Raw genomic sequence first — 23,212 nt, forward strand, 5'->3', positions numbered from 1 at the left:
GCAAATAATGTTAAGCTTTGTCTTATTAAATTTTCGATATGATGTTTTTCTTGTTTTCATGTGTTCTGTTCTGATGCCAATATTATTTAAGGAATTTGCAGATTGTTGTTTTATTTTGATTTTATAGTTATTGCAAATATTCATAGTATTTTTAGGCTATCATTCCCTAATATTCCGTCGAAGGATTTTAAAGGTGGCAATAGAAAGAATTTTACATTGAAATCATTTTGTTTAAATAAATTTACCATTGTATGGTGAGTTATCTTAACACTACCTGCTACTGAATTTACGTAGAATATATTTTTATTAGGAATGGGGTTTTGAACATGTTTTGGTTGTATGTAATTTTTGTAATTTATGTTTTGCACTCGAAATATGGTAGTGATGAATTGCTTAGTCTAAAAAAATGTATGTCTGTAAAGTCTTCAGATTCATTAGGAAATGTCTCATTTATAAATTTTGTTTTGTTCGTGTATTCAATTAATTTTTGTTCATGATTATCTTGTTCTTTTTCGATTTCTGAATTACTGATGTGAAAATTTCTTTGTAGTTTAGGTGGATTTTGATTATTGGAAAATCCACTTGTTGGTCTTTTCCCTGCGTATTTAGGAGCAAAAGGCCTGTTCACATAGTTAACATTAGCTGTTTTTAGACTTGGATCTATGTCCATACGTTCATGGATTCACTTCCGATATCCATACATGAAATTTTATTCAAAATAAGAGACAAATGTTCATACACGGCTTGATAGAATTGTTTCACCGTTTTGTTGCCCTGAACTAGAGTAACCATTTGGTACCCAAGTGTGCCGAGATCCCGCTTATCTGTATAATGCAGAGTCAAACAACGTTAAATGCTATTCCAGTTTAGTGGCGTATTATACGACTCCAAAACATTATCAGCAGTTCCCGTTATTTTATTTCTTATAGAATTTATAATACCAAAATATTTAGCTGTTCCTCTGATAGGTTCATACAACTTTAAAATTCTATCGACGCTCCTCTTCCAAGAGCTGTATTCGATTGGATTTCCCGAAAATTCTCTGAGGCAGCGAACTACGTCAGGAACCTTGTCTAGTTCATCAATATTATGCCTATATTCGCTGTTAATTACTTCATCTGTACAGTTAAGTTCGTTATGATTAGTTTGTCTGATGTCCTCGGTGAGGCATACATTTCTCACTATTCTTTTAATCAGATCTTCTAATTCTGGTGTTGCAATTACTTGCTCTATAATTGGTGTATTAGCAGGAAAGGGTACGGATGGGATATTTATTATTGGTGGACGAATAAGGTTGTTCGGGTTAGTCATTTTGATTATTTATTTGATTGTATATTTTTATTTTATTAATTTTTTGTTGTTTTTTGGGTTATATTGGTATTTATTAAAAGAACCGGAGGGTCCCCCCGAAGGTGGTGAATCGCGGCCTTTTTTAATATTTTTAGTTATATCTGTATAAGCCTCTAAAATGGTTATTATTGTTCTAATATCGAATTATATCCGATCTCTGGAGGGTCCCCCCGAAGGTGGTGAATCGCAGAAACGTTTAGTTTGAATTTTATTATAAGGACTAGAAGTTCCTTTTTTGTGTGGTGTTAATTTATATTGATTTTTAACATAATATTATAATTTTAATTTATAATTGTATTTTATTTTATTATAAGGATTATTTTATAGAATTTTATAATAGTTCGTTAGCTAAATTTGCTTTTACATATGTTATATTGAATTTAAATTTATATTTCTTAATAAATCTAAATAAGTAGTAGGATAGAAACTTTTTTTGGTTTATTTTAACTAATAATTTTTTACTAATAGAATAGGAAATTTTTTACCTCTTTTTTTATTTTTAGTAATAACTAACTTTTACCTCATTTTTTATTTTTACTATATTAATATTTTATGTTAAACTAGGAATACTCCTTTAAATACACTTTTTGTGAAATTAACAATTTATTACAATTTTTCGATTTTGCTAAAGGATGATATTTTCTTTGTTTAGAAGACGGTATATAGGAATAGGAACTTTTTCCTCTTTTTTTGTTTTTTTGAATTTTTAGTGATAACTGAGTTTTACATCATTTTTCATTTTTACTACATTAATTTTTTGTGTTTAACTAGGAATACACCTTTAAATACAATTTTTTTGTGAAATGAACAACGTATTAAATTTTTTCGTTGTTGATAAAAGATTGTTAAATTAGAACGCGAAGGTTTCGGGTGTTAAATCGTACTCAGCTCTGGTTGCCCAGAGCTCCTTTATTTATAAAATTCCTTATCCTAATTCATGTATGCACCACATGCAGAGTGCATACATATATCTTAATTCTAAACTACTGTACATATGGAAGTATGTACACATATCTTAAACATAAATGTTCTACTATGATATTTCGATTAAGTTAAGCGTTTACGAGTACTCGCAAAAATAGGTTCCTAGACACCTCTAAGAAAGCCTCTCCAAAAATCTATTCATAATAATTTTATTTTTTCATATCTTTTAAACGGTTGAGTTTACGAAAAAATCATTAGAGACCATATTTTAGAGCATTCAATTTCCTACAAAACCTAATTAACAAGATATTTTTTCAAGTAGTTGGAAGCGAGATATAAATTTTTCTATCTGGTAATAAGAAAAAATAGAAAACCGTTAGGCGGAGGACCTTCCCGTTACAATTAAAAACTCATATTTGGAGAGGCTTTCTTAGAGGTGTCTAGGAACCTATTTTTGCGAGTACCAATTGAAAAAAAAAAAATTTTTTTTTAATCACCCTAATGTACACATATCTTAAGCATAAATGTTCCCAACGGCATACATAAGTTTTTCTACATAAACAAACGCAAAGAGATACATACATTCATATGAGGCACGTATGCATTTATATGCAGTACGAATGCTCTCAACAATTAACAAACAAAGATATTTACTTATGATGACATATTGACCTAAGATATGCATTTAGGCAATTGAATACAAATGTGCATATGCGCTTGAAAACAACCCCATACCATGTAGCATTGCAATGGGTATTTGTACATACATGTTTATATTTATGACTGTATTTTTATGTGTTAGCGATAATACATATAAATATTTGAAATATGATATCCGTTTCAACACAGATTTACAAAAATATCTCATTTATAATTGTAGCCGTTAAGAACTGTTCAGAAATCTGAACATACTGCCCACGTTGAAGTGTTTACACTTCAAATTAATTCAAGTATTTATAAATCTTGGGAATATTAATTACATTTTTCTTTACAAGATTTGCGGATCGAACTCGTAATAATTTTTCTAATATATTTCCAATTTTTATTGTATACAATTTAAATTTTTAATATTAATAATTAATTTCGTAAGATATATCTTCCTAGCGGAAATGAGTGACTTAGTGCCTTGCTGAATTACAGATGCGTTGTAGGACTAGTGTAACGATGACTGCACCAATAATTAATATAATTAGGTTGTCAGTATTCATGCCGTAATGCACCATATTATGCCATTCTAAGTCCAAGTGTTTCGAATTTAATCACGGGACTTTTCAGGTCGTATGCCCAATTTCTACAAGTGTAAACTGGTGATCTGTTCGTCGAGTATTTTCGGCAACAAATGCAAATCTATGTTGTATTTGTCAGCCTTGATCCACAATTCGATTTGTGCCACCACTTGATTTCTGAACGAGTTGAACATCTCAAGCTGGGATTACCGTGCGCGAAGCCCAAATTTACCAGACGTCCTTCGATAAACAAAATAATAGTAAAACAAAATAATTACCATTGGATAGTGTATAACGATAGACTTGGAGTTTGATAATAATTTTCTCTTTGGCGTTGCATTCAAAAATGCGACGTCGATTTCACAATCGAAATTACCAATATTACAGACGATCGTATCGTCGGGCATGTGTTCAAAATGTGCGCCAGTAATAATGTCCTTGCAAACAGTTGTTGTTACGAAGATAATAGCTTCTTTGTATGCTTGCTCCATAGTGGTTACAAAGCAATGATATAATCTTTTTCGGTGAGAATAACGATTCCGCCGAAACAACGCAGAGGTTATACACAACTTTTGCCAATATCATATAACCAGCAACACAGCACACTTTGCCAGCAATCATCACATCGGTGGGCCGTTTTATACCATCAATTAATTACTCGCGATAACCAAAAGATTATAGAATGTACTCTTGGCCACCGAGTCGTTGACGTTGATGGCTGGCGCACCGAGACGTCTCTCCTTCACCAATTTATATAAATTGTGTACATCGGTTGTAGATTCTTCGTTCAAATCCTTGACGCCCTTCGGGTATTTCATGCACTGAGTTGGTCAATTTACCACCATTATCGAAAATCAAGTTTACAAGCTGACCATCTGAGAACAGTAAGGTCAGTTCAATACTTCATAAGTATTCTTCATTCATCATCCTTTGAAGGGTAACACTGACCTAGTCTTCCTTTTTATCCTCCTCCCCGTGAACGCGTTGATGTCGTGAGGCTGTTCAATAAGTATTTGTTGTGCAGCTGCTGAATCATTGAGTTCACTTGTTGAGTATTTTAAATATTTCAGTGAATTTGCTATTTGCTGCCTTTCAACCAAATATTGAACTAGATCGATGTGGACAATTCTATCCCACGCTGTCCAGGTCAACCCAACCGGCACTCTTTTTTCAAAAAATACTCCAGAAATATTTTTTTTAAATATATTATATCTAAACATATATAGTAAAACTATAAGTAAATTTAAAAAAATAAGTATAAGGTTATTCTTTTTCTTCTTTTTTAGCTCGAGTCGACCGCATCTCTTTTTACTGATTATTTGAATAGTTTTTCTTCAGTAGGAAAAGGGTAAACAATGTGCATCGCTCTTTACGATGTGCCACTGCTTATCCTTACGTCTACATTTGCAATCTTGGCATAACATGACGTTTTCAATTCGTCCTCTCTTCCACTGCAATGGTGGAATATTTTGTTCTTTAAAAAACACAAATGTACCACTCTTAATTTTTTCAAAAGCAACTTGGCATTTATTTCTTATTCGTGGTTTATTATTTTAAAATTTTCTATCTTGAGAGATTAATCTTCCTTTTGTTTGTGAAGAAGAATCTGCTAAGTTTATATTTTTCTTTTCAAATGGAAAAGCTGCAGTAAATTTACTATCTGCATTCAATTTTAAATTATTACGAAGGCATTTCTTGTACTGTGTTTCTTTTTTAGTTTTATCAAAATATCTTTCAAAGGATTTCCCAAACTTTTTTCGTTGATAATCTATTTTTTTATCTATATGTGTTACAACACCACAGTGAGCTAATTTGGAGCTTATGTTGGTTGATCCGTATATCAACCACCCAAACATACTGTTCTGAAGTGTGTAATTCATATTTTCAACAGTTATTTTTTCTTCTTTTATCAAACCAAAAAATATGTCCGCACCTAAAAGTAAGCCAATCTTACCCGGAACATTAAATGAAGGGTCGGCCAGCTTTATATTTTCTGGAATTGTTTTAACTTTTATGTGTTCCGAGGGCACATTGGACACAATCTTTTGTACAACAACGGTGTGTAAATTTGCTTCAAAATGATCTGTTAATAATTTTAAATGAAGATTAACTCTTTCATTTGTATTTGTCTTATTTTTACCAACTCCTTCAATGGTCATAGATTCTTTCCTGGAATGAAGTTTTAATTTATTTTTTAGTTCTTTGGTGATAAGGTGAACTTGAGACCCACAATCTAATAAAGCACGTGCCTTTATAATTTTTCCATCACGGCCTTTTATACCAACAACTGCTGTTGTTAGCACAACATAATCGCAATCACTTTCTAATTTATCATTTTTCGTATTTTTAATGATTGTGCTTTTGGCTTTAGAAGTTTTATCTTTGTGGAGCCATAAATGATGGTTTCCTATACAAGTGAAGCAACTTTCGCCTTTACATTCTTTTATATTGTGCCCTGTTTTAAGACATTTGGTCCATAATTTGTTTTTAATTACTGAGGCTTTTCGATGCTTGTGTACTTTCAGAAATTTTTTCTTGAAATTTTCGTACACTAAAAGCAGTCTCAGTCATTACTGGTGCATCTAAAATTTGTTTAAAATAAGTATTTGCGAGTAACCTTTTATTTGTAAATTTTTCGTTTAGAAGGTTCCAAGCAACTGAAAAATTTGTCGAGGTTGAAGGCAGATTTGCAATACAACTTGCAGCCGATCCTCTTAATTTGGTTTTAAAATACACATTTTATACGTGTCTGAAACTTTTTGAGGGACTACGAGTTGCTCAAACAATTCTTTAAAAGTTTGCCATTGAGCGTAATCTCCTGAAAAAATGGGAATGTCTATTTGAGGCAATGTAAAATTGGTAGAATTTTTTTTGTCAATAGATTTTAGTTTGAGTTTGTAAAATCTATTTCTGAATTCATAAAAATTACTTGTTAAATCATTATTTTCGTGCTGGCTTATAAATTCAAGCACAGTATCACGAGTTTTTTCTTTAAGCCTCTCTATGCTGTCTAGAGAGAATATTTCGTTTATTTCGCAGTCTTCAATATTCTTTTCTAATTCTGTTAATAAGAATTGAAGCCTGCGAGCTAAACCAGGATTTGGAAGGCATTCCAATTTCCTGGGAGCACTATTTTCTCGAATTATAGCGATCAATTCGCTTAACTTGGCGTGCGCTGTCAAATAGAGCGTGCCTACCGACCCTTCTACATCAGTTTTAAAATAACTATTTTTGTTATTTTTGGGATCTTTGGACAATTCTAAATAGTTTCGTTGAAACTCTGCCCATTTTTTGTCCAAACTATCTAGGAGTTTTTCCAAATTTTTTTGAATCTTCATTTATATCAATACTCATGGACTTAAAATGAAGTTTTTGCAGTTCTTCTGCTAATTTAATTTGGTTCTCCATTTTCCCAAAAATAAAATAAATAATTGTATATGAATGAAAAAAATGAAAGATGTTCTTACCTTGTTAGAATGTGGATGTGGAATGTGATGCTGTAAATTTGGTTATTTAAATTTTTTTTTAATATATATATGTATATTAATTTTTTATTTTTTATTTTGTTTAAAACACTTTTTCAAACACACTTTCACTTTCACTTTAAGATTTTTAGAATGTTTTTTTTTTTAATTTCACTCGCGTGTTTTAAAAACTACGGGGTCACCAAAATGTTAAATTAGAACGCGAAGGTTTCGGGTGTAAAATCGTACTCAGCTCTGGTTGCCCAGAGCTCCTTTATTTATACAGATAGAAAAATTTTTATCTCGCTTCCAACTACTTGAAAAAACATCTTGTTAATTAGGTTTTGTAGAAAATTGAATGCTCTATAAAAATGGTCCACTATGATATTTCGATTAAGTTAAGCGTTTACGAGATATTCACCGTCAAACATCAATGCATATTAAGGTGGATCAAAAAAAAAATTTTTTTTTTCGTTTGGTACTCGCATAAATAGGTTCCTAGACACCTCTAAGAAAGCCTCTCCAAAAATCTATTCATAATAATTTTTTTTCATTGAGTTATAAAATTAATAAGAAATAAAGAATTTTTCCAAAATTAGTCTAATTTCAACCGTTAATATCTTTTAAACGGTTGAGTTTACGAAAAAATCATTAGAGACCATATTTTAGAGCATTCAATTTCCTACAAAACCTAATTAACAAGATATTTTTTCAAGTAGTTGGAAGCGAGATATAAGTTTTTCTATCTGGTAATAAGAAAAAATAGAAAACCGTTAGGCGGAGGACCTTCCCGTTACAATTAAAAACTCATATTTGGAGAGGCTTTCTTAGAGGTGTCTAGGAACCTATTTTTGCGAGTACCAATTGAAAAAAAAAAAATTTTTTGGATCACCCTAATGTACACATATCTTAACCATAAATGTTCCCAACGGCATATATAAGTTTTTCTACATAAACAAACGCATAGAGATACATACATTCATATGAGGCACGTATGCATTTATATGCAGTACGAATGCTCTCAACAATTAACAAACAAAGATATTTACTTATGATGACATATTGACCTAAGATATGCATTTAGGCAATTGAATACAAATGTGCATATGCGCTTGAAAACAACCCCATACCATGTAGCATTGCAATGGGTATTTGTACATACATGTTTATATTTATGACTGTATTTTTATGTGTTAGCGTAATACATATAAATATTTGAAATATGATATCCGTTTTTACACAGATTTACAAAAATATCTCATTTATAATTGTAGCCGTTAAGAACTGTTCAGAAATCTGAACAAAGATAATATTCTTTTTAACACTTTTCACTTATTTAGTTAATTGAATTAGATAATTTAAAATCAAAATAATTACAATTCTTAAAACTAACATCTTACAAACGTGAATGACTGGAAGAAGTGTCCCTTTTAATCCTCATTACTAGGGTTCCCCCGATGGCCACTTTCTCGCACGCTTCTCTTCCTCAAGAATGGGTAAGAGATCGGATGGACGATTAATTCGGCTAGCAGGATATTTGAAAAGATTCCCCTGCAAGCTCCTTCAAGCTGTATGTGTGGTTCGCCAATTCGTTGGGCGCCAGTTAACTTCTTTTATCAGGGGTTCCCCTGATGGTGGGGCCCCACGTTGGTCGCCAGGTAACTTATTTTAAGTTTTTTATTTTAACACGTTTTGCCAAAACTGTACAAATATAAAAATACTTCCTTAATTTTAAATTCTAAGTTGCTGGAGCGATGTCCAACCAACTTAGAGGAAAGCCGAATTAAAAGTGAAACTTAAATCTAATTTTATGCTATCACCAACTTAATATCCTAAACGCCGGCAGAGTGAGACGTCAGCAGCGACGCATATTGTTAGTGGCGTGCTAGTAGCGTCATTAAAATCCGTAATATTGGCTTGGCGCTCTTTTAGTGGGTAGCGGTAAAGTGGCGTGATGCGTTTGTCGAATTGTGTACCTGCATTCTTGAGCATTCTTAAGCTTGCATGGTACGGTACACTGTTTAACAAAATATTTATTTTGTTAACTTACATAAGTATGCACGAATTGTTTGTGCTAATGATTATGCTTTGTTCATAAGCAATTGAGAGCTCGTTAGAGAGATCAATTCGCTTTTTGTGCACAATCCTGCTTGTTTTTGTTTGCCAAAGAACAAGAGGTATTGACGTATAATTGCCAATGTGGACTTTGAATATTTATATGTTTATGTACGTATGTTTGAACGTATATTGTTCAAGTGAATAATTTTTGTATACCCGAGATTTTTGTATCGTTGTGTCCACAAACTTATGTATTTTTAGTGAAAATGATTTTGTGGTATGTACATATATTAAGAATATATTGCGATAAATATGTTTCAACTAGGTATATATGCGAATGTGTACATATGTATCCATTTTTTGCAATTCTTGCTTTGACTTTAATTTTACGTTTTTTATTTATGTTTGTGCCTTTGCTTACTTCATTTATGCAATCCAGCTTATTGTTTTGTTAAACATAAGAGGTATGCCGGAAAAATTGCAAGATGATACTTGTATGTTTTTTGTGTGTTAATGAGTGTTTGAATACACGAAGGTAAGCTAGTACCTAAGCAATAAAGTAATATGATTTATTTATATATGTGACCTGGTCTACGAAAAGGGAAAATGGAGCTAACGTGCGAAAACTAGTTTTCTGGGAAACAGCTGTTAAAAATCTCATCTTCCATCCGAATCAACTAAAAAGTGAAAATTGATTTTTGACACCTCGCGCACAAGCAACGATGTGTGAGCAGGGGCGTTATCGTGGTGCAAAAGCCAATTTTTGTTCTTCCACAAATCCGGGCGTTTCTGGCGGATTGCTTCGTGCAAATTGCGCATAACTTGCCAATCGATATGTTTAGGTCCTCAGCAACTTCTCTAACGGTGATTCGACGATTGGCCAATACCATTTTCTCCTTCTTCTTCTTCTTAATTGGGGTAGACACCGCTTACGCGATTATAGCCGAGTTAACAACAGCGCGCCAGTCGTTACGTGGCGCCAATTGGATATTCTAAGCGAAATCAGGTCCTTCTCCACTTGGTCCTTCCAACGGAGTGGAGGTTTTCCTCTTCCTCTGCTTCCCCCGGCGGGTACTGCATCGAATACTTTCAGAGCTGGAGTGTTTTAATCATCCGGACAACATGACCTAGCCAGCGTATCCGCTGTCTTTTAATTCGCTGAACTATGTCGATGTCGTCGTATATCTCGTACAGCTCATCGTTCCATCGAATGCGATATTCGCCGTGGCCAATGTGCAAAGGACCATTAATCTTTCGCAGAATTTTTCTCTCGAAAACTCGTAACGTCGTCAATATCATCGGCATACGCCAGCAGCTGTACTCTTATAGAAGATGATACCTTCTCTGTTTAGTTCTGCAGCTCGAACTATTTTCTCCAAAAGCAGGTTGAAGAAGTCGCACGATAGGGAGTCGCCTTGTCTAAAACCTCGTTTGGTATCGAATGGCTCGGAGAGGTCCTTCCCGATCCTGACGGAGTGTTGCTCAACTTCAGCATACACAGCCGTATTAGTTTTGCGGGGATACCAAATTCAGACATCGTGGCATAAAGGCAGCTCCTTTTCGCGCTGTCGAAAGCAGCTTTGAAATCGACGAAGAGGTGGTGTGTGTCGATTCTTCTTTTACGGGTCTTTTCCAAGATTTGGTGCATGGTGAATATCTGGTCGGTTTTTGATTTTCCAGGTCTGAAGCCACACTGATAAGGTCCAATCAGTTTATTGACGGTGGGCTTTAATCTTTCACACAATACGCTCGATAGAACCTTATACCCGATGTTGAGGAGGCTAATCCCACGGTAGTTGGCGCAGATTGTGGGGTCTCCTTTTTTAAGGTTTGGGCATAGCACACTTAAATAAAACGCGTCTCGCTTCCCTTTTCAACTCTCGGTATCTATCCCATCTCGCACGTGTTGTGGTCGATCGTAACGTTGCGAGGTAGGCAGCATGTTTTCTCTCCGCTGCGACACGGCACTCCTCGTCGTACCAGCTGTTCTTTTGCACTTTCCGAAAATCAATGGCTTCGGTTGCAGCCGTACGTAAGGAAATTGAAATGCCGTCCCACAATTCCCTTATACCGAGTTGTTGACGAGCGCTCTCAGAGAGCAGGAGTGCAAGCCGAGTAGAAAATCGTTCGGCTGTCTGTTGTGATTGCAGCTTCTCGACGTCGATCCTTCCTTGTGTTTGTTGGCGTGCGGTTTTTGCTCCACAGAAGCGGGTGCGAATCTTGGCTGCAACAAGATAGTGGTCCGAGTCGATGTTAGGACCTCGGAGCGCACGCACATCTAAAACACTGGAGACGTGTCTTCCGTCCATCACAACATTGTCGATCTGGTTGGTAGTTTTTCGATCCGGAGACAGCCAGGTAGCTTGATGAATCTTTTTATGCTGGAATCTAGTACTACAGATAACCATATTTTCAGTCAATCAGCCTCAACCCATTTGGGGATGTTTCGTCGTGGAGGCTGAATTTACCGACCGTGGTGCCGAAGATACCTTCTTTGCCCACCCTAGCGTTAAAGTCGCCAAGCACGATTTTGACATCGTGGCGGGGGCAGCTCTCAGAAGCGCGCTCCAAGCGCTCGTAGAAGGCATCTTTGGTCACCTCGTCCTTCTCTTCCGTCGGGGCGTGGGCGCAAATCAGCGATATGTTGAAGAACCTCGCCTTGATGCGGATTGTGGCTAGACGTTCATTCAGCGCAGTGAATGATAGTACTCGGCGACGGAGTCTCTCTCCCACCACGAATCCTACACCAAACTTGCGCTCCTTTATATGGCCACTGTAGTAAATGTCACAAGGACCTACTCGTCTCTGTGATGGACGGGACATCGCATTTCTTGGACGGCGGTGATGTCAGCCTTTGTTTTTGCGAGGACATCAACCAGCTGGGCAGCGGCACCTTCCCAATTAAGGGACCGGACATTCCAGGTGCATGCCCTTAATTCGTAGTCCTTATTTCGTTTGCCATGGTCGTCATCAAAAGGGGGGTCTCTCATCCGAGGCTGGTTATAGCTCTTCATTGGGGGTGTTTTTTACGTGGCGGATCCAAACCCAGCGCACAACCCTTTTAGGGAATGTTTCGCCTTCTCACTTTAGCTCGCCTTCGAACGGATGTTCTTAGGCTACCCAGAGGATACTTGGTCAAAGACCGGAAGTAGTGAGCTGCTTGAGCCAGGTGTAAAAGAATCGTTTCTGGCCACTCCCAAGTGAATGGCGATCAGAGAACTTTCCTCACTTGCGTGAACTTCTACACATGACCCCATCCTCATACTAAAGACATTATTCGTGCAAAGTTCTATCCCGTTACATAATTTGCTTCTTGATTTGTGTACTGGAAACTGAACGAGTCAAGTGGAATTTAAAGTTGTGCTATATGAGAAGTAGCTGTGATTATTGTCCGATTTCGTCCATTTTCACAATGTGGCATAAGAATGTAAAGAGACAGAAGATAAAAACTTACTAAATTTCGTCGAAATCGGTTGGCCGGGTCGCGGAATATGGGATTTCAACTAAAAGTGTTCGGTGGCACGCCCATTGTCCAATTTTGACACTGGCTCCCGTAAGGCTATCTCATACCATCACGGAGGTAAAATTTAATATCTTAGGCATATTTAGTTATTGTTAAGGTGAACAAAACTGGAAACTATATAGCAACTGTTTGCAAGAGTCGATACACAAATCCTTAGCTCAACTATCGGCAGACAAAAAAGATGATTACACTGTACCAAATATCTTAAACGTCTAGCATGCCACGTTGTCCCATTAAAAATTAATGGTAATATATGGACTAAAAGTGATTGTGATAAAGCAAATGCATTCACATAACGCCAATCTGAAACTTTTCGCCCGAATGAGAGTAGGGAATTCGTTTTCCTCAGTAATGTCCAACATGACTTGTGAACTTGAAAATGAAATTAATCAGCACCAGGATTTAATCTTATTACAGCTTAACTCGAATCCTCCTGGTACTTTTATTGTCTGGGATTTCTGAAATATTTAAAGGGATGACTTTTATAGGTCCAATGATCACTTACGTACCATCCTTATTTTAAGGCATCATTCCTAAACCGACTTTTGAGGTGTGACCATATGGTCACACTGGGCATAATATGGGGAAATTTTCCTAATGTTTTTATTTGAAGTAAAGCAATGATTTATCCCACATATTTCAACTAAACAAGTGTGAATAAAAAGAAAATGATTTAAAGAGTTATTTAAGTATATATTAAAAACTATTTTTTATAAAAACATTTTATACCGTATCGTATTTAATATTTAAGATGGCATATGATATTTCTCAAAACATATTACGCATATCCCAACGTTACATTTCGAGCACTCGGTTCTACCAACAGAAACGCACAAATCGGCAGCACAACGTCTTCTTTTTCCCATGGACGAACGAAATGATTGCGCCCATCATGTCTCAATGTCTCCTCTGCTGTTCCTTCCAAAGACCTTTTTCGAAGACCCTTTGATTTGGGGCTGTCACCAAAGTGTTTACAATAGTAAATGGCAATTTGTCGCCGAAACTCGAGCTGAAGTATTTCTGGGTAGACTGATCTGTGTAGCAGCCGGCTATTTTGTACCGAAACGTCAACTAGCCACATAAAGATACTATTCCACCATTTCTTTCCTCTTATACCTATTCGATACAAGCCCACATTCTGATCCATACGATCTACGCCGCTCATATGTTAATTGTACTCCCTGATAACTAATGGCCGTGGAACATCAATAAATTTTGTTTGCTTCTGTGAGTATCGAACTGCATTTGTTACCGGGTTTGCGGCATAAGTAGTCGAAGCGATGCTAACAACTGCGTTATCATTCCATTTTGTGAGAAAAATATTAGCTTCTTTCAATTTTGTAGACTCGATATGACCACGCTCCTTATTTTTCAATATTTTTTTATATTCAATCGGGCAACTTTTTGGCAGCCGATTTTCCCGGATCAAGATTGTCAAAATAGAAGGAAAATGGTAGATTCTGAACCGTTCGTGTAAAATCGTCATATTCAGCAGTGGAGCTGCGCATTTTTCCATTAAGTGGCCGGTTAAGGACCGCAGTTTCCACATCTTATCTCCGTCAGTTATTTTTTTACAACTATCCTCAAAGTGTAAGAATCTCAAAGTTTCCTCGAATGTATTTCTACGCATAGCTAAGTTACCATCTCATTGCGCATGTCATTGTCAACGCTCCAAAATGACTTGAACGTACTTCGGCCATTGTATCCACTGACCAACAAAATGGCTATGAAAACTTTAAGCTCCGCACTGGTAATTTGAGGATTTGGTTTACCAAGAAAAATTGCATATCTTCGCGATTCGTTTATTATGTGCTCTATGAGTTCATCGTCAAAAAACTTTTCAAGTTGCTCATGAGGCTTCACCTTACAGTCTTCAAAATTTCGTGAAGAGAAAATGGTGATCAATCCGTCCGAGTTATCTTCTACCCACGTAAAATGTGATTCCTTACGTAACAGTGGCGGTGGCACTGAAGAAAATGAAATTTCGCCCTGTTCCTCTAACAAATTAGTTTGCAAGTTCTGAGTAGAGTTTCCTAATATGTCGATCAACACAGAATCAGCAACTTCCAAGTCATCCTCCTCATCATCATTATCAATCGTTAAAACCCTTTTACCACTGCTCATCACTAACTCACAAGGTGCCTTCAATTGACCAACACATACATGGCTTACCTACGTCGTCTTCATCACCATCATCTTCTCCACTGATTGCACCATTTTCGTTGTCCGCAGGTAAGATATATAGAGCAGCGGGCGAATCTTCTTCATCGCTATCACAAAAGTCATTTAGATAGTAAATAACCTCTTGTGTGTTTAAACGTCTGAAAATTTGAAAAGAATTCACCACGAATTATAAAGTTTTCAATTCATTTGAACGAAAATTACGTTACATAAAATAAGCTTTTAATTTAGCCCAGCGTGACCATATGGTCACACCAGGAAAAAATACCGTTAATGGTCAACAAGAACATTTTATTTTTTTACAAAATATAGTTGTCATATATTTTCACTTTAATATTATTCAAATTGAAACTTAACTTCTTTTAAAAACAACACACTTCAAAAAATTTTACGGTACTTACCTTTTGTTTCTATCAAAACTCGCATATTTTGCCATCTTTTTTTCTTTCAACTTTTTCACACCTGCTCACTTCGAAACAAATACACTTAATGAAAAATTTTAAACGCAGTTCGCTTCGCGCATGTGTATTTACATGGAAAAAGCTAGTTCAAAGGAAATTATTTGGGTGAGCTCTGATTTTTTTTTTTAATTCAACCTACTACTTCTTGCGTGACCATATGGTCACGCTGGGGTTAACTGAGTTAAGTATTAAAGCAGTTACGATACAAAAAGTGCTTTAAAGCTTACCTATCTTTTCAATTCATCTGACACACTTTCCAAATATTCGAAGAAGTTTCTGAAGTGGTTATAATTCCTAAACCTGAAAAGGATCCCCATACAGTGTCGTCATATAGACCAAAGAAGTTTTTAAAAAATTAATTCTATAAAGATTAAAATGTGTGACTAATGAGAAGCAGTTAAATAAACATTCCACAATAGAGCCAGAGGTTGTTAAGGCTCGCTGATACATCTGAAATACTGATATTCATCGTGACCTAAAGATGAATACAGTCGTCGAAAAAATAAGATTTCAGGCTGATTTTGAAAATTAGCAGTTCATTAGGTGAATGATCAGACACATACCATACCTCGTGATATAAATATTTCGTCAAAATTTATTTTTTTGTTAAAGTCATTCAAAGTGGAAATTTAGAACTTGATAAAATTATAGATTTATTTTCTCACAAACTAAGTACTAGATAAATCGATGAAATTTTGTGAAGTCAAAGACAAATTTTCATGCTATATTAATGATATTTTTTCCCGATCCATTTGTTTCAATAATAATATTTTACATAACTTTTTATTAAACAATTGAAATTTTTCATGTGTTCTTCACAGTAAAAAAAAACCTGAAAAGTATGTGGCGGAAAATGTTCACCTTTAATAATTTTAGTTCATTCATGCCATTCTAAAGATATTGAATTTTTTGTCATCACCTCCGCTCTAAAAACACTCCGCATCGTGTTGTTTCAGATAAGCAAAAAAAAATAAAAAATAAAAAAACAATAATTATTACCGAGTTAATGTTAGGTAAAGATTTTATAATGAATATCGTTATTTTAAAAATGATCGTAATAATCTTTAATTTTTACTGAGTTCGATATCCCGATTTGTTTTATCTTTATCAAGAAAAACTTATTTACTGTATTTGTTGTACATCTCTATTATTTTGATTTAATATGTATAGATACATATATACGTATATATGTTTAATTAAACAAGAACATGTTATAGGTATTATGTTTTTTCTGTTTTTTATACTCTTGCAAGTTGTTTCTATAGAGCATAACATGTTTTGTTCTCCTAACGGTGAAATCACGTTTAATGTATGTACATATCTCCTAAGCCACTAAAGCCACCACAACCAAATTCGCTTAGCGCAAATATTATAATAACTCCTACCGACGTTGTGAAAGTAGACGAAATAGAACTCCTGAATATTATATAATTCAATTTTACCTCCGAAATGGTTTGAGGGGGCTTTATGTGAAAATGGGACGATGGGCGTGGCAACGCCCACTTTTTTGGTGATATCACACATCTCGGGAACCGACAGACCGATTTCGATTAAATTTAGTACGTAGCATTCTTTTCATATTCCTATGTTACTGTGCAACAATAAGCGAAACGGACTACAACCACGCCTACTTCCCATATAACACAATTTTAAATTCCATTTGCTTCTTTCACTTTCCAGTACACAAATCAAGTAGTAATTGATATAACGGAATACCATTTCGTACTAAGAATTCCTTTAAATTAAAAGTGAAGTAGTAATTGATATAAAAGGTTACAATTTTACATTAAGAATTCCATTACATTATGCCACCAAAAACTGCCAAATCCAAAAAAACTGTTGAAGACACTAGGTACCGAATATGTGGACCCCAGTATCTATAGTTGACATTTGACCTAAAATATAGGTCAATGTATGGGATATACAATTTAAATTGTCCTTTTTTGACAATAGTACCTCCTTATACCAAAAATATGTTGACTCAGGTCAATACTTCCTTGACCCCTCATATGCCTAATATAAAAAGTTTCCAAATTCCGGGTGACTTTATACGGGCTATATCGGACAATATGTGAGTTATCTCTATCAAAAGGAAAGAGCTTGTTTTACTGTTATTGGGCGGAAACTTGACCTTGCACCCATATACAGGTTTTGTCGGTAAAGTAATAGGACTGAGCCGATTTAAAAAAATTTATTGAACCAATCGTTACAATTCTTTAAAAGCTTTCAAAATGGGCTCCTTCTGCATCGATGCTTCGCTGCCAGCGCAAATTCCACGCATTGAAGGCGTCACGGCATTCTCCGGAATAGCCTATAGCCGATTATCCCCTTTCAAAATGCTTGCAGAAGATTGACTCACTTGTCTCGGGATCATACAAAGATCCATGACTTCAAATTTTCTTGGCTCACTTTCACACATGTTCAAATTTTCTTGGCACACTTCCAATCGCCGTAATTTCTGATTCTCAGTTAACACTTTTGGGATCATCTTCGCGCACACCTTGCACATGTTCAAGTGCTCCGAAATTGATAAATTTCACATCTGGGCAATTAAACGAATACTTAGTCGACGGTTTGAGCTCAAAACCTTGCGCACACGAGTCACATGGTCGGTGTTTGTCGAAGAAATCGCGCACCACTTCTTGCTAAAGCAACATCTGGGTAAGCATGCTCTATTATATCAAACGTCTCTGTTGCAGATTTAATGAGCTCCACACAGACTTTACCTCTGCTCTATCGAATGCTGCATTTTCGGATTGCACCACTTACAGAAACACATCGGGCGAAAATGTTTGTCCTGATTCTCCAGGTGCTCGGAGACAACTGACCAGCCGCTCATTCCTTAGCTAGGAACGCCCTCTACTGAATCAAGTCTGTATGTTAGATTGTATGTTAGGTACCTTAATGAAACCCAAGGAACATTTTCTTAGTATATTTCATGATAATAGTTAATAGATAAAATCGGGTCGGTACCACCCATATATATAAATTTCGTACTGAATGGTATATTTTTAACTATACTAATACTCGCAGATATCTCAGTGAATATTAGTAGAGCGAGCTATCTTTTATGAATATCCCATTTTGTACAGATAAAGTTATTTAAATTAAATATATCAAGGCGACACCGCACTGTTTTACAAAAGGACTTTACTTTTTTCTGATTCTACGTTGCATTTCAAGGCTGGAATTATAGTTCCATACTGGAACTGATACTGGTTCCAAGAAACACGAATTACCTACAACTTCACAGTTATTACTGTCAACTGTGAAGTAAAATCGCGAATGCGATGACTGTTTTTTTGATGGCAGGAAATATTTCGTATTGTCCTAGTTCACCACCGGACCCATTCGCTTCGCTTTTTTTGTCTAGGCGCGTTTTTGATGCCAATAATATCAATATCAGCGGCAATTGTACACTTTTGTAAAATACTTGTATAGTATCTTTATTTAGTTCTGCGGTTATTTATTAGTTACTAGAGGATCCGTTCACGCTTTTCTTTGACTGATACATAGATTCATAACCCAACAAAAACAGCAAATTGCTGATTTTGAGGAGTGGTTGTGTGCTCTTTAATCATAATAAAACCGAATTTTTGCGTCGGTGTGTGACAATAGAAAAACGGCTCCATCATTTCACACTGGAGTCCAATCGACAGTCATAAACCATTCTCAAGCGTGGAAAGACGGAAAAGTCGGCTGGCAAGGTTATAGCATCAGTTTTTTTGGGATGCATGTCGTATAATATTCATCAACTGATTACAGAGCCAGTTATGATCCATTGCACCGTGTATTTGGTTGTAGTTCTATTCTACCATTCCCAATATTTAGCGATAATTTTATTTTCGAGGACGGACAGTTTCAAATACTCATACACTTTATCGTTTGCGTTTAAATATTGCACTACTCTGTGCGATTCAAATCGGTACAGGCATTCTTGAGTTATAAATAGTGTTACTAACACGACGTTCTTTTATACTTTCTGACTCTACTGACTTGAAATCATCTCTCCTTAACAAAGCGTGAGACTACGTGGTTTTTTTAATCCATCAATCCCTTGTTTTTAAGCTATTCTCGAAAGCCTTTATGGAGAATTGACCTAACTTCATCAATCTTGCAGCTAATTTTGCTCGATTGGTGATATGTTTAGTAACTTCGCTAGTGCAGTCGTTAGAGTGGTTCTTAGCGCTCCTGTTATGAAGAAAACAAATCCTGCGCTGGTAGGTTCTCTCTTGAACATGACATACATGCCAATGGCACATCCAGAATCTATTTTTCGGCAAATTCACTGAACATTACTCAGAATCGGTAGAGTAAACGGATTTAAAGTAGCTATAACTCGGTAATAACCTTTTTCATCTCTGTTCATACAAGTATTGTATGTTTTACATTAAAATATTACAGAAGTTTTCCATACAAGTACATACATATAATTTTAAGCTAGGAAAGGCATTGGACTTCGAACGTCAACTTAAGGCCACCGCACTTTCTTCATTTTGCTCTTAATTTATTACATTTTTATCGTTCGTTAAATTTCTTTCAGCTAACACATTGAGTGCCATGTTTTTGTACGACTCTTAATACCGCGTCGCAGAAAATATACGACAGGGCATGTTTCGCATTCTACCTTGTCGTATGCATTCGTGTGCGGTTACTTGAAAGCTTTTATGTTTCCAGCGTAGGCTTATAATTGCAGAAAATTTTGGTCTGAATTTCATAGCGCTATGATAATTTTTGTTTGTTTTATTATAAAATCTCTGAGCTACATTTTGTGTTTGATTATTTATTCAAATTAGCATTTAGATATATTTTAATATTATACTTTTTAAGGTGCGTAAATTTTGGAAAACAATCAATACATAATAGGACATTGTGAGCAATAATCATTCAAAAACCATCACTCGCTTCCAAAGTCTCCAATATTTCACTTTCTGCAATCTTTCGCTTCGCAATTTTTAACTAAATCGAAAGAATTAAAATAAAAAAGTAAAACAAAAAAAAAAATCAAAATAAAACTAAAAAACACAAAGTAAACACAGAAATAGCATAAAACCGCGTCTCACATTTTCGTACGACAGCGATTTTTAGGATTCCCTTAGCGTCATGCAGCCCCGTGTCATTAAAACGTGAGACGTAAGAAAACAATTATTAAATCCAGGTATAAATATATACTACTTTTATACAGCTTTGAAACAAAAAACCACCTTGGGCACAGGAGAAGATTTTTGCAAATACGCTTGGCACTTAATGTGTTAAATGGAATTTGTGAAGTACAAGTAAATAATATGGATAACAAAACACAATATTAAACAATAATTATGCTGAATTTTTAAAAAAATGTAAAGTTCTAATATTTACATATAGAGTATACGCAAAACTAGCTTGAGTGTAGCATGCTTTTGACGAAAATATTAATAGAATTGTTGTTTAAAATATGGGCATAGTATTTCTGTAGCAAAAAAAAATAAATATATATTATTTACCTACGCAAGCTCCCAAATTGTTCCGATGAAAGCCTATGCTACATTGTGGAAGTTGAGTATTTTCGGTATCACCAATGCTAGTGTATCGAGACACATCCTCCCGTATATAATTAAAACTATGTGTTTGACGAGAAGTATATTGACCGGGATCATTATAAGAGGTACGATTATGGTAGTAATAATTTGATAAACCACTGACTGGTGGTGGCGTTGTAGTTGTAGTAGTCGGCTTCATCGTTGTGGTTGCTACAGTTGTTGGTGTACGACGGTAGCAACGGAAGGAACCTTTCGTATTATGGCACTCATACTCAAGTGGACAGTTATGCGTTCCTAATGTGCATTCATCATCGTCTTTAGGAGATGTAAAAATAGATAACATCAATATTTTCATAAGTAAACTTTGAAATTAATCATTATATTTTTTCTGTTATATACCTATACGTAGGTTGCTATATATATTTCTGGCCTAATAATGTAAATAGGCATATTTATCAACGAAAATGTTTTTTTTTTTTTTGTTTTTTTTTTTTTGTCGATTGCTGTTTTGTTTCGGGCTCATATGCATAGCGCCATGATTCGTCACTTGTGACGATCTTTTAAACGTCTTTTGAAGCACCGCGATCGTATTTTTTCAGCATTTCTTTACACCAATCCACACGAGCCTTTTTTTGATTGTCAAATTGTGCGGGATCCAACGAGAACAATCCTTTTTTACGGCCAGGTGTTCATGGAATATCGAATGTATGCTGGTGGGAGAAATGCATAGGCATGCCTCTATCTGAAGGTATGTTACATGACGGTCTTGCATTATCAGTTCACGTACGGCATCGATGTTTTCTGGCACAACGGCTCTTTTTGGACGACCTTCACGGAATTCGTCTTTGAGTGAGCGTCGGCCACGATTGAAATCGTTGTACCAGTTTTTCACAGTGCTATATGATGGTGCTTCATAGCCATACAAAGATTTTAGTTCATCGATGCACTCTTGTCGTCATAATCCACGTCGAAAGTTGTGAAAAATGATCGCACGAAAATGTTCACGAGTTAATTCCATTTTTTGGCAGAGATGAATTTTTAAATCCCTGTAAATAAAACAATTCACGATTAAATGACAAAACGTTCTGAGTGATGTTATGCTAAAAAATTTCAAACTTTCCAATGGAAATGTCAGATTACACCTGGCAACACTTAGTGTTGCCCTAGGCCAGAATATATATAGCAGGCCTCGTATAAGTATATAAGATATAAGAGTTTTTAAACTCTCGTAGGAAATTGAATTTTTTCTCGTTGTAATTTTTGCTTACCATCGCAGTTGCCTGTTTCGGCATTTAGTGTATAACCGGTACCGCAGCTTTGTAGTCTAACGCAGACATATGATCCGTATGTATTGTCACATCGTTGCGTTGGTAAGCAGTTATGGTTATTAATAGAACACTCATTTATATCTGGAAAACGTACGTGTATGTAAGATAATATTGTGAATACAATTTGTATGTAAATTAATTAATCTATTTCAATATATACTTCTTTCTAAAAACACTACATACAGTATGTACACATAAGTATTGGCATATGTGGTCTTCATTTTTCTACGTACTTCTATGAGCAATCATAGTAAGACTTTGCCCATAATTTTAAAATTCTTCATTTATTCTTCAAAACCTATTCCATCCCCCACAAAGTAATCCCCCATGGTCACAACACACCTGGGTTAACGTTTTTTCCAATCCTTGAAAAAGTTGTTAAAGTCAATTTCCCGAATAGCGTTCTATGTGCGTAACGATTTATGTTTACTTTCTTCAGTTGACTCAAAAAGGCTTCTCCGGTGCGGTCGTTTCAGTTCGATGAAGAGCCAGTAGTCACACGGAGTTAAATCAGGCGAATACGTTGATTGCGGCACAAAGAATAAATGTTTGACGTGGTTTTTTAGACTCCGGATCACCTTTGCTACGACATTCGACCTTTTCCAAAATTATGAGCGTTTCCGCACCAGAAATTTGATCCCGAAAACACAAAATTTAATGGAACTTCTTTTTTTGAACTATTTCAACTGTCATAAAAATTGTCGAATGCACTTTATTTACCCCAGAATGACCCGAATGGGTTTTCGCGCGAAACTATTATTAAAAAGTTTTACTTTTTTCTTTTTTGCCCATAGTATTATATAATACTATATAGTACATCATAAAATACAATATAACCCCAAATAAAAATATGAGAGGAACGCATTTAATCATTTCCTTAATTTCGAAATACATATCACTTTAAATTTTAATTTCGATATGATATTAAAATACGTACATATATTAATGGCTTAATCAAACCTAGGTTCATGTCATGTTTCGGGAAGATTTCTTGTCAAATGAAAAGGCTTTCTCGACCAACACAGTTTGCACATGCTATAGTGGTCCAATATCGACGGTACTAACAAATTAGCAGCTTGAAAGATGTGTGCAAAATTTCAGATTGATATCATAAAAATTGAGAGCCTATTCGCGTATGAACGGACAGACTGCCATAGCTAAATCGACTTAGGGGATCA

The 23,212-nt window shown here is 35.3% G+C and overlaps 2 protein-coding genes and 1 pseudogene across 8 annotated transcripts in view; 1 reads left to right on the forward strand and 2 right to left on the reverse strand.

Annotated features, from left to right (window-relative positions):
• Window positions 1–23,212, forward strand: part of LOC126766148 (uncharacterized) — an 897,272-nt gene that overhangs the window by 294,738 nt on the left and 579,322 nt on the right. The window lies entirely within an intron of this gene.
• On the reverse strand, window positions 2,214–15,162 carry LOC126766019 (adenosylhomocysteinase-like; annotated as a pseudogene).
• The window catches only part of LOC126766126 (fibulin-1-like), a 37,264-nt gene continuing 34,688 nt past the window's right edge, over window positions 20,637–23,212 (reverse strand). For all 7 annotated transcript variants that reach the window (XM_050483983.1, XM_050483982.1, XM_050483980.1 and 4 more), the window contains 2 exons: window positions 21,975–22,115; window positions 20,637–21,021 (listed from right to left, as the gene is read on the reverse strand). In XM_050483983.1, the coding sequence (XP_050339940.1) occupies window positions 20,663–21,021; window positions 21,975–22,115 (500 nt within the window). In that variant the 3' untranslated portion in view covers window positions 20,637–20,662. The remainder of the gene's footprint in view (window positions 21,022–21,974; window positions 22,116–23,212) is intronic.

This window comes from Bactrocera neohumeralis, unplaced genomic scaffold, assembly GCF_024586455.1.
Source record: "Bactrocera neohumeralis isolate Rockhampton unplaced genomic scaffold, APGP_CSIRO_Bneo_wtdbg2-racon-allhic-juicebox.fasta_v2 cluster11, whole genome shotgun sequence".
Classification (NCBI taxonomy): Eukaryota; Metazoa; Arthropoda; class Insecta; order Diptera; family Tephritidae; genus Bactrocera; species Bactrocera neohumeralis.